Raw genomic sequence first — 18,108 nt, forward strand, 5'->3', positions numbered from 1 at the left:
GAAGGTGATGTGTCCTGACTCCACAGGAAGAAAATACAAGAGATTCATGTTCGGGACTTTCCCAGTACTTGCTCTATGTGTCTCTTCTTTTAGCTGTCCTGATTTGTATCTTTTTTCTATCATAATAAAACTAACTTTAAGTATACACTTTCCTGAGTTCTCTGAGTCATTCTAGGAAATTACTGAGCCTCAGAGGGATCATGGGAACCCCTAAATTTATAGCCAGTTTGTCAGAAATGTGAATGGCTTGAGAACCTCTGGGCTTGAGGATGGTGTCTGAAGTGAGGGCAATCATGTGGGGGGACTAAGCCCTTAATCTGTAGGGTCAGCCAACTCCAGGGAGTTGGTGTCAGAACTACACTACAATTACATAACAAATGTCACCTCACAAATATGTGTTGGGCACTATGCAAGCATTTCTACACACATTATTCTAAATTTTTATAAAACATTATCTCTAAGCCTCACAATAACCCCACACAATAGAGTTACCATCCTAATTTTTTTAATGTTTATTTTTTGAGAGATACAGAGTGTGAGTGGAGAAGGGGCAGAGAGAGGGGGAGACACAGAATCAGAAGCAGGCTCTAGGCTCTGAGCTGTCAGCACAGGGCCTGATGTAGGGCTTGAACTCATGAGCTGTGAGATTATGACCCGAGCCGAAGTTGGACGCCCAACCAAATGAGCCACCCAGGCACCCAATCATCCTAATTTTTAAAAGTAAACTAAGCAGTAAAAGACACATGGACAATAAGTAACTTAAGTGGAGCCTGAATTCAAACTCAGCACTGTTTCACTCAGAAGCCCACAATCTAGTCACTACCCTCTCTGGCCTCTCATATCAGTCATGTAAATATAACACAAGATAACATCACAAGAGTGCTACTTAGGAACGCATGGCACTTGTGCTATGAGGTCCAAGTAAAATCTAGGGTACTATTTATGAATTTATGAACTCTTTATATGAAAAGCTCACATAAAGTCAATATAAATATATATTTAAAAATTTTTATATTTATTTTTGGGAGAGTGCAAGTGGGGGAGGGGCAGAAAGAGGGGGACAGAGGATCCAAAGTGGGCTCTGTGCTAAAAGGTTGACAGCAGTGAGCCTGATGCAAGGCTCAAACTTACAAACCTCAAGATCATGACCTGAGACGAAGTCGGATGCTCAACCAACTAAGCCACCCAGGTGCCCTTAAATTATTTTATTATTTTTTTTTAATGTTTATTTATTTTGAGAGAGAGAGAAAGAGAGAGAGCGCACACACTTGTGCATGGGGGGGGGGGGGGGGGTATTTTCTTTCTTTATTTGAGAGAGGAAGAGAGAATCCCAAGCAGGTTCAGCACTGTCAGTGCGGAGCCTGATGCGGGGCTCAATCTCACAAACCATGAGATCATGACCTGAGCCAGATTCAAGAGTCAGACACTTAACCAACTGAGCCACCCAGGCACCCCAAGTAAATCTATTTTAAAGTAAATATAAAATATCATACTTTAATAAAAATTTCTTTAGCAATTGCTTAACTTACTTGTTTGTGTTTTAGAAACATGTTTCTGGAGAAAATCAACTGTTTGAGCCAAAACCTTCTTATTACAGTGTGTTGATAATTTTTCATCACATTCGTAACACCTGAAAAAATATAAAATGTAAGCAAATATTATGAAAGCATCTTCAATAATGTTGCACACTAGGTAATAAAGTTGATATTTATCGAGTCTTATACTTAAATGAAGGAGGGGCAAAAAAGTATACCTAGGGTGAGACATTAGGGAAGTCTAGAGAAATAAACAGGAGACAGTTCAGGCACAGCCTTATTCAAATTAAAGTTCTGGTAGTTTATCCTAAGTGTAATGGAAAGTCATGAGGAGTTTTGTAAGCAGGGAAGTGACGTGATCCCATTCACATTTCACAAACAGCACTCTGACTAATGTCAGATGGAGGGAATAGGGAATAGAAGCAGGCCAAGGTAGAAGCAGTGGATTTGGATAAAAATGAACAGATTTAATTTACACATATTTCAGGAAGGAACAGAGAAGTATCCGAATAACTGCCATGGAAAGGGGGAAATGGATGAGGGCATGTCAGTGATTCTCAAACAGAAGCAATTTTGCCCCCCAGCCCCCCAGAGGACATTTGGTAATATTCTGAGACATTTTTGGTTGTCACAACTGGGGAAGTGCTACTGGCATCCACTGGGTAGAGAATGCTAAACATTCTACGACATACAGGATGGTCCTGTCACAACAAAGAATTATCAGCCAAAATGACAACAGTATGGAGACTGAGAAATTCTGGTCCAGAGGAAACAAGACTTACTGTGAGTTGAGAATGTTTAAAGCTGGGTGATGGGTACAGAGGATTTCATTATACCATTTTGTCTACTTTCGTTAAAGAATTAAAAAAACAAAATAACAGGGGCGCCTGGGTGGCGCAGTCGGTTAAGCGTCCGACTTCAGCCAGGTCACGACCTCGCGGTCCGTGAGTTCGAGCCCCGCGTCAGGCTCTGGGCTGATGGCTCAGCCTGGAGCCTGTTTCCGATTCTGTGTCTCCCTCTCTCTCTGCCCCTCCCCCGTTCATGCTCTGTCTCTCTCTGTCCCAAAAATAAATAAACGTTGAAAAAAAAATTAAAAAAAAAAAATAACATAGAAAAGAAAGTAACTGCTAGGCTTCTGGCTTGAATACTTAAGTGATGAAGTTTCCATTTACAGAGATGGGGAAGACTGGGTAAGAGTTTTATTGTGTTTGGGCTTCGTTCAAAAGACAGAGCTCTCAAAGAGATTTTCTTTTTTTTTATTTTTTTATACTGTTTTTTTTTTTTCAAAGAGATTTTCAAAAGCACATTCATTTTTAGAAAACTGTCCTCCACTAAGTTTACTCATTAGTGCATACAGTTTTAAGAAAGGTTTTTTCTATATACTATCATTACCTGCTTCCTTTATCTTCATAAGATCTAATGGTCAAACAAGAAAATATATTTGAACCTATTGAAAATGTTTTTTTTTTAAAGTGTTTTCTAAACATGTTATACCAACACCACTTTATATATTCACAATATTCTTAAATTATTGGTGGTCCTGGGATCACGGCTATAAACTAGGTAGGGGTTCCTTTTCTAAATAGCACTCAAAATGCAGTCAAATATTTACTCATACTCAAAATACAAACATTACTCTATCACTTGCATACAGATATACAGATAAATCTGTGAAGGAAACAAGTCACAGAAAACCTTCCCAAAATATCTTTTCTAATAGACCATGATGGAATCCAAACAATGTAGTTACAGTTACCAGGCTTACACTACAATATGTGCTCAAATTTTACTTATGTAACTATTGCCTAAAATAATAAAAATTGCTCATTTGCAAGGTGCCTGTATGGCTCAGTCAATTGAGCATCTGACTGACTCTTGATTTCAGCTCAGGTCATGATCTGAGTGGTGGGATCGAGCCCTGTGTCAGTTCCATGCTGAGCATGGAGCCTGCTTAAGGTTCATTCTCTCTCTCTCTCTCTCTCTCTCTCTCTCTCTCTCTCTGCCCCACTCCCCTGCTCACTCTTTCTCTCTAAATTAAAAAAAAAACCTGAAATGTCAAGGAATTTTTACTGACATTGCTATTTAATTTTTACGTGTTATAAAATATATTGTAACTTTAAGGTACAAAAAGGAAATGTAAAGAAAAACCACATAATGGCAGTGAATTTGGAGAAAAGAGGACAGCTCACCATAAACTAGTTCTACTTGCTTCCATCAGAAATAACTAAAATGCTTCACATGCATGTTCTAATTCCTCACAACAACCAAAATGTATTATCATTTTAAAAATAAATAGTTTTAGGGGCGCCTGGGTGGCTCACACAGTTAGGCATCTGACTTCGGCTTAGGTCATGATCTCATGGCTCATGCATTCAAGCCCCACATCGGGATCTGTGGTGACAGCTCAGAACCTGGAGCCTGCTTCCAAGTCTATGTCTCCCTCTCTCTCTGCCCCTCCACTGCTTGCCCTCTGTCTCTCAAAAATGAATAAAAGTTAAAAAAAAATTTTTTTAAAAAGGAAAATAATTTTACAGACTCCCCAAATGCGACTTAAGTTATTTTCATTATAATATAAATCCAACATTCCACTCACAAAACCCAATAAATTGATCACCCTTATAATTCTATTTACCTATGAAAGCAAAATTACACAATTAAGCATAAAAAATTATAAAATCAATAAAGTTAAAACTAACAACATTATGCTAGGTAAGGTGTTTATTTTCCCCCTGAAATTACATCACGATTCACACCATCTTTATGGTCCTAAGAGCTATAACACAAGTTCTGACATAGACTCACTTGAAATGAGCCTATTCTACCAGGTGCCACTCAATTCCCCCTCCACCTTCCTCTATTCCTATGGTCCTGGAACCGGGCTCCCCAGACCAGCAGCACTGGCAATACCTAGGAACTTGTTAGAAGTGTAAATTCTTAGGTGCTACCCAAGAACTACGAAAGCAGAATCTTTAGGTCTGGGACCCAGCAATCTATTTCAACAAGACCTTCCTGGTGATTCCGATGCACCCCATAGTTTGAGACCACTGCTCTGTTCAGATTACAGAGAAGTATCTGCTAAGCTGCCACATATGGCAGCCTCTTCCTCTCCCTTGGCTCCACTGCATTGTTTACATAGCACACCGCCTCTGTGCCTTCCTCATTCTCCCCAGTGTTGTTACTTGGGGCCAACAACAGCAAAAACACAGATGGGGCAAGCACCTGACCCGTGCCCTGGATTAAAAAAGGTGATTAACTCTTCTATAAGCCGAAACATCCTTGTATTACCTTTAGGTCCCTGAAATGAAAACACAAAGTTAAAACAGTTTTGTGTTAAAGAAAACTTGAAAACTTGAAAACTTCCGGAAATTCATTCAAGGAGAACTTGAAAACTTTTGTAGGAGTCTGAAGATTCCAATTAGAAGATTTTTGTTGCAAAACATATAGAAAGCTTTTCAATACAGTATCCATTTATGCCACTGTAGTAGTGTGTTATGCTGGTAAGAAACTAGGGAATCAAAACACTTGTTTTAGTGCCTGGATTTTTACTTTGTAACCAGAAAAAAGTAAATGATACTTGGTGTAACATGAGTATCATTTTTATGCAACATGGGGGAACTGGATTTGGTTCCCAGCAGGGTTAAGTAGTAAAATCACTGGAGTTTCTACAAACTACATATGCCCAGGCTTTCCCTTTCCCTGCAGGGAATCACCAAACCACTTGACCGCCTGAAGTACCTTCCTTCTCAAGAACTCTAGAATTCTGTATTAGCAAGTTCATTACGAAAAATCAGCTAGGAAGGATGTTTCTTTACCCTACCAAGAAAATGCTAAAGAAAAGTAAAGGGATGACTAAATTTTTTCTTATTTAAATTTTATATTCATGGGTAATGTTAATTTTCTTACAGTATTCTATAGATTGTGTTCAGGCTAAAAAGCATCAGCTGGTACAACAACTTTAAATATTTTACCTTGTAAAGCTTGGAGAGAAGATATTTTTTGTAGTGGACACAAGTAGTGACAAAAAACTAACTTACCATATAATCCATGTGTTCAGACTAATTGTAATACAATGAGATTCTGTTCTCTGATTCTTGTAGTGCTTCACTGAATGATGGCTTTCTGAGTTTCTACCGCATCCCTAAAGATGAACAGAATGCTATTTGTACAATTTACATTTACATTTCTTTCAAATTAATCAAAACCTAAATCATACTCAAACGTATACTGAAAAAGTTTTGTTTTTAATTTCAAGCAGGAAGGACAAGTTTCAGAAAGGAATATAGATTCTCATTAAATTTAATTTCTTGCAAAGAGACTAACTTGCTTTTTGTTATATAGTATTTACCGGAAACAATCATGACGCAGGTGAATTTCCCTATTATTTAAAAATGCATATACTCTCTGCCTTTTACACAGTGGGGCACCAAGCATCCCCGCAGACCAGTGCCCCCTCCTATACACACATTTTCTAGTACTGTCCACACCTCCACCCAAACCCACGACAACTCATGAGACTCAGACCAAAATCATAGTAATTTCCCTCACCAGGCAAGTAAAGAAATAAGATCCAATTCTGGTCAATGAGACATGAGGGGCAGTCTGCTGGATGTTTCTGGCAAAGTTTTATATATTAAAAAACAAAACAAACAGGAAAGGGATATCCTTTTTGCCCTTTCTGGCCTTTGGGGATTGCTCTGTGATACATAACACATGAAACATCTTTGGCCATAAAAAGTCATGAATTGAGATTGACACAGAAGAAAAATGGAAGAAATCTCAGTTTTCAGTGCTCTTTCCATTGAATGAACTAACCCTGAAGTGGTCCTCTTATGGACTGTCTATGAGAGATAATAAGGAATTCTCTTATTTTAGTAAAATTATATACATCTTAAATATGTTATTCAAAAATTATTAATGATAGGGGCACCTAGGTGACTTCAGCTTAAGTCATGATCTCATGGTTTGTGAGTTTGAGCCCCACATTAGGCTCTCTGTTGTCAGCACGGAGCCTGCTTCAGATCCTCTGACTCTCTCTCTGCCCCTCCCCCACTTGTTCTCGTTTTCTCTCTCTCTCAAAAATAAACAAACATTTAAAAAATTATTACAGGGGCAGCTGGGTGGCTCAGTCGGTTAAATGTCCGACTTCGGCTCAGGTCATGATCTCACGGTTTGTGGGTTTGAGCCCCGCGTCGGGCTCTGTGCTGACAGCTCAGAGCCTGGAGCTTACTTTGGATTCTGTGTGTGTGTGTCTCTCTCTCTACCCCTCACCTGCTTGCACTCTGTCTCTGTCTCTCAAAATAAATAAATATTAAAAAATAATAAATAAAAAATTACTACAGTATTTATTAATAGCTTCTAAGCTGTTAAGATAATCTGTTTTAATGGTTTTTTTGTTTGTTTGTTTGTTTGTTTGTTTATTTTTGAGAGAGACAGAGACAGAATGTGAGTGGGTTAGGGGCAGAGAGAGAGGGAGACACAGAATCCGAAGCAGAGAGAGGGAGACACAGAATCCGAAGCAGGCTCCAGGCTCTGAGCTGTCAGCACAGAGCCTGACGCAGGGCTCGAACTCACGAGCTATGAGATCATGACCTGAGCCGAAGTCAGCCGCTCAACTGACTGAGCCACCTGGGTGCCCCAAGATGTTTTTTTGTTGTTGTTGTTGTTGTTTTTTAAGAATCATTTCATAGAAAAAAATTAATTTAGAAAGATGTAAAAAAAACTTGGATTCGTTTCATAAGTAAATACAAACAGGTAAAGACAGGTCCAGGCCTGAGAACTACTGTGAGTAGGTTGGCTTCCCTTTCAAAGTATTTCTAAATCACACATGATCACTTTCTGAAGATAACATACCTTTTACTTTACCTTAACAAAGTTTCTAAGTTCAGCCTTGGAAAGGTCTATCCAAACATGGAATAAACTTACCTTAAGTTCTAAACATTACCAATAGTCCAACTCATAATAAGCATTTAATAAAAATATTTAAGACTAAAGTCACAGATAAAAATCACTTTTCTCACCTGAAAACCACACTTGAGGCACAACCAAATGTCAGAGGAAAGTACTGGCTGCCCATCACAGAATCTTCTTTCCCTTAAACAGTCGGAGCAAACTGACCACACATTCTCAGCTATTGCTTTCTTCACATGATTCACACTGATGGCAAGACTTACATGTGGGCAAGTGAAACCTACTGAATAAGACATAACAAAATCTGAACAGTTTCTTTGCGAAACCAAAGTGCTATCATCATTTAGCAAAAATCAATAGCATGAAAACGCTGTAACTAAAAAGCAAAGAGATTAAAAAAACCAAGTAACTTAAAAGGATACATACTGCATGGCTCCATTTATAAAGCACTTGTGAAATAACATAATTATAGAGTTGGAAAACAGATTTGTGGCTGCCAGGAACTATGGGTGGAGGACAGGTTACCTATTATCAGGTAACACTTGGGATGGTGATAGTACAGCCAGGAATCTCAATTGTGGTAGTTACAAAACTACACATGTAATTAGACTGCATATAGAGTTATACACACTCAAATACACACATATGAGGCCTTGTAGATCTGGTGAAATCAGAAGAAGCTCTAAGGATTGTAGTGACGTCATCTTCCTGGTTTTAATACCATACTGTCGAAATAAGATTAAATCAGGAAAGGTTGGGTGAAGAATGAATGGGACCCCCTTGTGTATTTCTCTGTACCTTCCTATTAATTTAAAATCAGGTCAAAAATAGGGGCGCCCAGGTGGCTCAGTCAGTTAAGTGTCCAACTTCGGCTCAGGTCATGATCTCACGGTTTGTGAGTTCGAGCCCTGCATCGGGCTATGTGCTGACAGCTCAGAGCCTGGAGCCTACTTTGGATTCTGTGTCTCCCTCTCTCTCTGCCCCTCCCCCTCTCACACTCTGTCTCTCCATCTCTCAAAAATAAATAAATGTTACAGCGCCTGGGTGGTTCAGTCGGTTGAGCATCCGACTTCGGCTCAGGTCATGATCTCATGGTCTGTGAGTTCGAGCCCTGCATCGGACTCTATGCTGACCATTCAGAGCCTGGAGCCTGCTTTGGATTCTGTGTGTCCCTCTCTCTCTGTCCCTCCCCCACTCATGGTCTGTCTCTCTCTCTCTCTCTCTATCAAAAATAAACATTAAAAAAATTTTTTTAATAAATAAATGTTAAAAAAATAAAGTAAAATTAGGCCAAAAGTAAAAAGTTTAATAAATAAAGGAGATAATTTGCTGAGCAGCTGTGTTAATAAGGATTTTGAATATATTTTCTTCTCATTAAGATACACACATAAAATCTTTCCACAGAGCCTACCTCTGCTCTGATGCTATTTTCATCCCTGTTGGGAGAAAGGAGAGAGAGAAGAACAAACAATGGAATCATTTACAGGTACAAGAATTGTCCTTAATAAATTTTTTTTATATTTTTTTTTAACGTTTATTTATTTTTGAGACAGATAGAGACAGAGAATGAACAGGGGAGGGGCAGAGAGAGAGGGAGACACAGAATCTGAAACAGGCTCCAGGCTCTGAGCTGCCAGCACAAACCCCAGCGCGGGGCTTGAACTCACGGACCATGAGATCATGACCTGAGCCGAAGTCGTACGCTTAACCGACCAAGCCACCCAGGCGCCCCTTAATGAATATTTTCAAATAGCAAATGACTTTGCATAGCCCTTAATTATCCTTTATAACAGAGTCCCACTGTGTGCACCGTGAGGAGACAAATGGCCAAAATGACCTAATATGTTTTTATTTCTTCAGATAACCATAGTCTTCTCGCAAGGACACAATGACACTTCCATTTCTCCAACTTCAACTATCCCAAACACCAAAACTACAACTATCTGCCAAAACCAAACAACGAAGGAAAGACTGAGTAACTTGAAGAGGGAAACAGGAGTATGTGCATTTCCACTTTCTCCACTTCCCTTCCTAAACGCCCAGCACTCCTTGCCCCTATTAGTTAACTAGAGAGAGGCTAAGCGTTAGTCCCATTCATCCTGAAGGCTAAGAATGTGACTCCTGACAAGTGATTTGTTGTAAAATATAATTTACTTTCAGCATAAGTAATGTGTAAATCTGATAAAAGATTAAGCCTTCTCATTGTACACCAAGAGCAAGTTACAAGAATAGACACAAAAGGAGTGACTCTGAAGTCCTGTATTTGAAAAGGACACATGCCATTAACGAAAGGGGTGTTCTGGGGAAGACTGATAGATGACCACACAAGAACAGGACCTAGACATGGTTTACCAAATATCACTGCTTTGAGTTTTTATATTTTAAAATTCTAAGTGGAAAAATCATTCCATACACTTTCTATATCATCTCTGGGGTGGGATCTGGCCAGGGGACAACTTAACTAGTCTCTGATTCTATAAATCAGACTTATAAAACTGAAATTGTTAATGAATTCAGAAATAAGTAAATTCATTATAAAAAGGTTCCAGGCCTCTAAATGAATTCTATTAGCTTTTAAATGCCTCAACCATAGATACTTTTTATAAAGAAATCTGAAAGTTTGAAGTTTTTCTACAAGACTAACCAGTGTTTAAACAGTATTTATAGGGGCATCTGGTGCCTCAGTCAGAGAAGCAGCCAGCTCTTGATTTCCACTCAGGTCATGATCTCACAGTCATGGCTCTGCACAGACAGAATGGAGCCTGCTTCGGATTCTCTCCCTCTCTCTCTGTCCTCCTCCCACTCATACTCACCCTCTCTTTCTCTCTCAAAATAAATAAACATTTAATAAATAAGTAAATAGTATTCATAATCTCTTGTGGGGGGAAACATAAAAAAATTTTTTTTCTGTGCTAATAAGGAGATTTCCTCAGTTTTCTGTAATTTAATTATACAATTGTCTAAATTTGATTTGCCAAACAAGTCCTCTAGGGATTCCTGAAGAAAATCTACAAATGTATTGAAGTCTATCGTTGTCCCACATTAACAAATCAGAAACAACAAGTAAAATCTCCATGTTTTTCATCTTAAGTATTAATAAAAACTCCACAAGGAGGTCTTCCAGTTTGTAAATGATGGTCTAAAATCAACACTTTCCCATTCTCTTCCCAGAACCACCCAAGGTCAACAAGAACACGAAACAAAAAAACCAAGTTCATTTTCAGAAAAACCAGGAGACAACTGAGGCCCAGAAATCCCAAATAGGAGTGTATACAGAAGGAAGCAGAGAGAACACTGCAGCTGTAGACTCCACAGAGAACGACGTGTGCTTCACAGACAAGAACAAAACCGAAATCTCTGTGCTGCAACCACACTGGCAGGAGCTCCCCAGTATCCAGTTTTGTTTTAAGAAGCAAAAGGTGGCAACGTCTCATTCACTAAGTGAGAAACAAAAGAACAAGCCATGTTTGCCAGAAATAGTCTTCTCTCTAAGGCAAGGGAGAAGGGATATTTTGGATTCTGAAATAACCCAGGGCGGTATAATCCTGTTGGGTGGGAAGAAGGTTCAATGTGCTCAGACTCAAAACTACAGTTGGTCTCGACAGTGCTTTGGCCTTCCTTCTTACACGAATATTCCAAAACTAAATGGCCCAAGAAAAGTGACCCTCCTTCAAAGAATGAAAGAAATGAGAAATCAAAGCCACAAATTCTATGCCAATATAATAAAAAGGAAAAACAAGTGGCACAGAAATAATTGCCATGAAATAAAAATACAAAACAGAAGCAAAATGCTCCAGCACAAGGTGGCAAAACAGTAGGAAGTGACCAGCAGGGTTCAGGAAAGAAATGGAAGAAAAAAAAATAAACCACAAAAATGACGGCGAAAGTAAAAAGGGCATAAGGTGAAACAGACACTGCAGAAAACACTGTAAAGATAAACATGAAAACAGCAAGCAAAATGAAAAGGAAACAGGAGTTTTAGAAGATTTGAGGAAAAAGAAACTAGAAGACAGGCAAGGAAGAGTTAACGTAAGAATACTCAAAATCCCTGAAAAAAAAATCACATCCACAGAATAAAACAAATGCTTAAAGATATAATTTAGTCTTCCCTCAATTTAGCAATCTAGCTGTCCTCAAACACTTTCCAAGTTAAAACCACGTAAACAGGAAATAAAAGGGGTGTCTGGGGGGCTCAGTGAGATGAGCATCTGACTTTGGCTCAGGTCATGATCTCACAGCTCGTGAGTTTGAGCCCCGCATCGGGCTCTGTGCTGACAGCTCAGAGCCTGGAGCCTGCTTAGGATTCGGTGTCTCCCTCTCTCTGCCCTCCCCTGCTTGCACTCTGTCTCTCTGTCTCTGTCTCTGTCTCTCTCTCTCTCTCTCTCTCAAAACTAAATAAACATTAAAAAAAAAAAAGAAAAAAAATTTTAAACAACTTTTTTTTTTCAACGTTTATTTATTTTTGGGACAGAGAGAGACAGAGCATGAACGGGGAAGGGGCAGAGAGAGGGAGTCACAGAATCGGAAACAGGCTCCAGGCTCTGAGCCATCAGCCCAGAGCCCGACGCAGGGCTCGAACTCACGGACCGCGAGATCGTGACCTGGCTGAAGTCGGACGCTTAACCGACTGCGCCACCCAGGCGCCCCTAAACAACTTTTTAAATGGAGAGCTGAACTAGTAAGAAAGTATGAATCCTCAGAGGCCAAAACGGAGGTCATGAAGCTGAAGAGAAAACCAAGTCCAAGGCGAGCAGCTCCCAGAGACGCCTCCCGGCCTTGAAGGCTTGGTTTTAACAGGCCATGAAGAACAGGAAACAAAAAGATGCCAATTCTAGGTTACTTTATAAACTAAACAAAAATGTCAATAAAAATATCAACAGGATGTTCTGGAACTAGACAAGCTGATTTTAAAGTTTATGTAGAAAATAGTGAAAATAGGGTGGGGGGCTCAGTCAGTTAAGCGTCTGACTTCGGCTCAGGTCATGATCTCACGACTCTTGAGTTTGAGCCCCGTGTCGGGCTCTGTGCTGACAGCTCGGTGCCTGGAGCCTGCTTCGGATTCTGTGTCTCCCTCCCTCTCTCTGCTCCTGCCCCACTCATGCTCTGCCTCTCAGTCTTTCAAAAATAAATACATGTTAAAAAAAAATTTTTTTTTAAAAGAAAGAAAATAGTGAAAATAAAGGGCAAAGGATTTAATTAAAAACAAATATGGTTATTTTCCGCAACACTATTAAGGATGCCAGATATCACAATTTACCAGCAATGTCGTCTGAAGAGTCTTCATCACGAGGTATAGCAGGCCTTTTACTTCTTTTTGCTTTCTCGGGTAAAGCTTTGGAAGGTTCTTTCACCCGCATCTGTTAGTTACTGAAAAGATGGGGGGGGGGGGGGGGGATGAACATACTTTAACCCTCAAAATGAAAATTTTAGCTACTGTACCTTATGTATATTAAAACTGAAATGACTTCTATTTTAGTTGGGCCTAGGAAATCAACAGAGGGAGAAGAAAACATCAGGTGAAACCAAAGAAATCTTTATTAAACCAATATACAAATGCACATGACATTTGACTTTTACCAACTACTCCCTGGAAAAATGATGCTCAGGTGAATGAAAAAACTAAAGTTCTGATCAAGGAAGTAAGTGCTGCTTCTAGACCATGTGCTCCCCTTGCCATTTTCCCATCCCACTAGCTAGGAAATAGTAAAAGCTGGAAAAGCACAGACCAGGGATGGAAACCGTGTGCCAGCCCTACCTGCACTATATGACCTAGCACTGAAGTGAGAGAGAAATAAATTGTTTAACGCTACTGCATTTTTTTTCTCCACTTTTTTATCATGAAAAAATTTACACTTCCACAAAAGTTAAAAGAACAATATAATAAGCACCCATATATTTACTATCTAGATTCCACCCGGAGAACATTTTGCCATATTTGTTTTATCTAAACATCAGCGCGTATAGAGAGAGACATATATACACATATGTGGTATGTTTGTTTTTGCTCAACTATTTTAAAGGAAGTCGCAAAGAACATGTCTCTTTTAAGAACATTTTTCCATATAATCTCATCATCATCATATCTAAGAAAATGAACAGTAATCCCCTATTCTGATATTCCACCATATTCTAACCTCTTCAGCTGAAGCATCTTCCATACTGTTTTTTTTTTTTTAATCAATCAATATTCAGTCAAGATTTGCACTCTGTATTGGTTCTGTCCTGTTGATTGTTAGTATCTTTTAATCTACAACTGTTCTTCCCATCTTATACTTTCCTAAACACTAGCTTTTTTAAGAGATCAGGGCAGTGCATATGAGCCACCTTAAAGATGTTGTTAAAATGAGGATTTCAGTTCAGCAAGTCTGGTACAGGACCTGAGGTTTTGCCTAACAAACTCTCAGTTGGAAGGATTGCTGGGAGTCCATTGCTACACTTTCAATAGCAACATCGTATAAAGTACCACACTTAATTTGTCTCTTCATGGTGTCACTTACCTCTGTCCCTTACATTTCTTAAAACCCCAAAGTTAATTCTAAAAATTTTAGATAAAAAGAAGCATTTTTTAAAACCACTGTACTTGGAGTCTCTGTTAAAGTAGCTTAGCCTAAATGCTACCTAATATCTGTTCCATGGCTAAGCTATACTGTAATTTTCATAACTGTTTCCTTGCTTTTATTGATCAAGGTGGAAGAATCTTTCAACTCAATAATAAGTTCTGAATCTTGATTTAGTTCTACCATATTCCACAAAAGGGAGTTTTGGGGTTTACCATTTTAAGAGCCATTTCTTCAACCCCAGGGGTCATCACTCTTGAAATGAGTTGCAACAAATCATGGCCTTCAGGGTTGGAGATCTACAAAGACTCTGAGTTCCCTGACCATTTCTTTTCTTTTTCTTCCAACTAGTCTCCACACCCAACATGGGGCTTCATGATCGTGAGTTGAAGAGTCAGATGCTCTACTGACAGAGCAAGCCAGGAATCCCGACCGTTTCATTTCTGACTGCCTTTTCCCTCCAAACTTCCTCATCCACTTACCCCTACAGTTCCACCTTGCAAAATCACTAATTCAGGTATTCCCTTCCCTAATCACAACTGAAGTTCCTCCAGCTTGCCTGATCAGCCACTCCTTATTCACTTTTTTTTTAATTTTTTTTTTTCAACGTTTATTTATTTTTGGGACAGAGAGAGACAGAGCATGAACGGGGGAGGGTCAGAGAGAGAGGGAGACACAGAATCGGAAACAGGCTCCAGGCTCTGAGCCATCAGCCCAGAGCCCGACGCGGGGCTCGAACTCACGGACCGCGAGATCGTGACCTGGCTGAAGTCGGACGCTTAACTGACTGCGCCATCCAGGTGCCCCCCTTATTCACTTTTAATGTGCAGGTTGACAACAGGCTGCCTCTCACCAAGCACTTCCATGATCACTACAGCAAGGCACAGAGATGGGGAAGTGGCAAATGGAGTGCTGGCTCTTAAAGCTTCAGAGAGGGGGGCCTGGGTGGCTGGATCGGTGGGTTAAACATCTGACTTCAGCTCAGGTCATGATCTCATGGCTCATGAGTTTGAGCCCCGTGTAGGGCTCTGTGCTGATAGCTCAGAGCCTGAAGCCTGCTTCAGATTGTGTCTCCCTTTCTCTCTCTGCCCCTCCCCCACTTGTGCTGTCTCTCTCTCAATCTCTCAAAAATAAATAAACATTAAAAAAAAAAAAGCTTCACTGGGAAATGACATATGTCGCATCTGGTCATATTTTACCAGCACAAGCAAGTCATAGGGCCACATTTAACTTCAAGTAGACATGGGGCATATGGGGGTGGGAGGTGGACGTGTACAAAGAGTGCAACCTTACTTACCATGTACATAGGAAGAACAAAGTATGAAAGCACAGCCTTAAGGACTACCGTATCACTCCTCTAACACAAATTCAAACCTAAATGAACCCAATTAACTACTTTCTCCACGTCTCCATCCAAACAGGCTGGAGAAAATCTTGTAAGAAAGCAGACTGGGTTGCTAAATTCATAACACAGTCTCAATCTCAAATGGATTAAGACATGCCATTATCCACTACACTTTCTGGAAAACGTACTTACCTACTCCTCACACAGTCATCTGAAACCTTTCTCACTCTCCCAAACCTCTCACTCCTCCATCTACTTACTTCTCAAAATAGTATCTAGTCTTCTACTTAACTGAGGGGGAAAAAAAGACAATCAGATGGCAAATCTGATCTTTCCACCCCCAAGCCTACAGTTACCTCCAAATATTTCAACTTGATGTCCTCAAAATATAGGCATAAGTAATAGAATCTAGGAAAAATGGCCATGAGAGACTTGTCACACCTTTTCCCCAACTGCACAGATAAACTCTAGATAGGCAATGGCACATAATGCTGGCAGAACAACAAAAAAATCAGGTGTTTGACCTATAATCTGCAAAAGGTCTGTAAAAGACACTCAAACTTGGCAAGTAGAGTTAAGTTCCAGTGATTTTTATGACATATGGAATATATCTAAACAGAATTACTTCTGGACAGCAACCCACTATTTAGCAATCACTTATCTGGATAGCTTTCCTTTTCAGTCCCCTTTAAGGCAAAAAGAAATAAAATTAAAGTTCAATGACTAGACCTTCAAGTTCTTTCTACCACCAATATTGGATCTGGGGAGTTCCAAGCCCACCCTCACATTTGGGGATTCACTTGAAGGACTCACAGGACTCAGCATGTAGTTGTACTCATAACTAATTTTTATTACAGCAATGTCGTATGGACTACAGCCTGGATCATAATGCAAAAAGACACAAGTGGGGGCGCCTGGGTGGCGCAGTCGGTTAAGCGTCCGGCTTCAGCCAGGTCACGATCTCGAGGTCCATGAGTTCGAGCCCCGCGTCGGGCTCTGAGCTGATGGCTCAGAGCCTGGAGCCTGTTTCCGATTCTGTGTCTCCCTCTCTCTCTGCCCCTCCCCCGTTCATGCTCTGTCTCTCTCTGTCCCAAAAATAAATAAACGTTGAAAAAAAAAATTTTTTTTTTTAAAAAGACACAAGTGAAGTTTGCAGGAATCCACGTGCAGGCTTATGTTCTCTCCCTCCCCGAAAGGGTCAAACAGAGCACTCTTTACCCCAAAAAGGAAAATCTAGCAATGTCTGTGCAATGTTTCTGTCAGGGAACCCCTAACAGACTCACAGGCCAGGGGGGTTTTATGGGGGCTGGTAACTCCGGCTTAACTACATAGTTCTCTCCCAGATGCCAAACAAGTTGTAGCCTTGCAAAGCGGACCTTTCTAAGGATAGCAGCCTCAGGGTCGGTGTGTTAACTCTTTTCAGCACAAATAAGCTCTGGCCATTTTTCTCACGTGGTTTCTCAAACAAAACTTTTCAGTTTTCAACTTCAGTATTACTCTAACATCCGTCTTTTCTCTGCTGTAGGCTGTGCAACTTATTTAGAGATGTTTGCATTTTTTTATAAAAAGATGCTATACAAACAAAAGCCCATATTCTCAAAGAAAAAACAAGAGAAAAAGAAAAAAATCATTTTTCCCTACCCTTGGACTCTCTCTCGGGCAGTTGTTTTCAGCGTGGGAAGGACACACTGTCCTTTTAGTTATCAGGCTCCAAAACATGAACAGCACGTGCATACTTTTGCTGTGCATCAGGCTCGGCTCTAAGCACTTCAAAGATGCTATCACACTTGATTCTCAACAATCACCTTTTGAGAGAGGTTACTATTACTTCCCTCATTTTACCCTTGAGGAAACAGACACACAGAAGTTAAGTGACTTGCAGAGGTCCGGGAGCCAGCGAATGGTGGAGACTCGGACCCCGGCAGCTCGTCTCCAGGGCTCCTAATACTCTGCGATGCTTCCAAAACCCCGCGGTGAGCCTTGCTTTCTCCGGTTCCTACCCAAAGCATCCCAACTTTCTCAAGACAAAACGCGTAGTGAGGCGAGAGCGCGGGAGGGAGGCGGGAAAAGGGTGTCTGGCCGAGCCTCGGTCGCGATCGCGCGGAGACGCGGGCCCCTCCCCGCGGCCCCCCTCCCGCCCAAACAACCCCGGCTCCTCCAGCCGCCGCCCAGCCGGGCCGCACTCACGCGGCCCTCGGCGACCGCCTGGAACCCCCCTCACCCCCCCGCCCCGAGATCGCGAAGTGGGGGGGGTGGAGGCGCAGGACGCCTCTCTCCCAGGCCCGTCCTGCCACAAGAGGCTGGAGGCGAGGAAGCGACGACCGAGAAACTGCGGCAACCCCAGCGCCGCAGTCCGGACTCACCACGCCGGGCCGAGACGCCGCGTCTACAACCTCAAGAGACTGCGCCTGCGCAGCCGACCTCCCCGCCGGCAGGGGCGTGGCCTCGTGCGCCCGCCCCACAGCAGGGCGGGTTCCAGGCCGCGCTTCTGGCGGTCAGGCATCGGGAGTGGGGCGTGGACAGGGCGGGGTCGGCTCGCGTCGCGCCTGCGTTCTCTAACTCTGCAGAGTGCTACAGGCCAGGCTAATCTTAGAATAATAGCAACTGGCTCCTTGTTGCGTCCCGAGTGTCCGGGAGTGCGCCCCTCAGGCCTTCCCCGAGTCGGGGACTTAGGTCCCACTTGTTGCTGAGGGCCTAACGGGATAACCTCCGTCTTCCCTCCATCACCCTCTTCTGTACGATAAAGTCACATCTAACATTTGTC

The 18,108-nt window shown here is 41.3% G+C and overlaps 1 protein-coding gene across 7 annotated transcripts in view; it reads right to left on the minus strand.

Moving 5' to 3' along the window:
- USP45 (ubiquitin specific peptidase 45) overlaps window positions 1-17,744 on the minus strand; it is a 77,946-nt gene extending 60,202 nt beyond the window's left edge. Inside the window, exons 1-5 of one of the 7 annotated variants that reach the window (XM_047858348.1) lie at window positions 17,708-17,744; window positions 12,700-12,809; window positions 7,553-7,722; window positions 5,570-5,673; window positions 1,530-1,630 (exon numbers count right to left, since the gene is read on the minus strand). In XM_047858348.1, coding sequence (XP_047714304.1) covers window positions 1,530-1,630; window positions 5,570-5,673; window positions 7,553-7,722; window positions 12,700-12,799 — 475 coding nt within the window. In that variant the 5' untranslated portion in view covers window positions 12,800-12,809; window positions 17,708-17,744. Of the gene's footprint in view, window positions 1-1,529; window positions 1,631-5,569; window positions 5,674-7,552; window positions 7,726-12,699; window positions 12,810-16,985; window positions 17,685-17,707 lie in introns of those variants that run through there. The other 6 variants (XM_047858345.1, XM_047858346.1, XM_047858344.1 and 3 more) reach the window with 6 other exon arrangements.
- Between the last annotated feature and the right edge of the window lie 364 nt (window positions 17,745-18,108).

Source organism: Prionailurus viverrinus, chromosome B2 (genome assembly GCF_022837055.1).
Source record: "Prionailurus viverrinus isolate Anna chromosome B2, UM_Priviv_1.0, whole genome shotgun sequence".
Classification (NCBI taxonomy): Eukaryota; Metazoa; Chordata; class Mammalia; order Carnivora; family Felidae; genus Prionailurus; species Prionailurus viverrinus.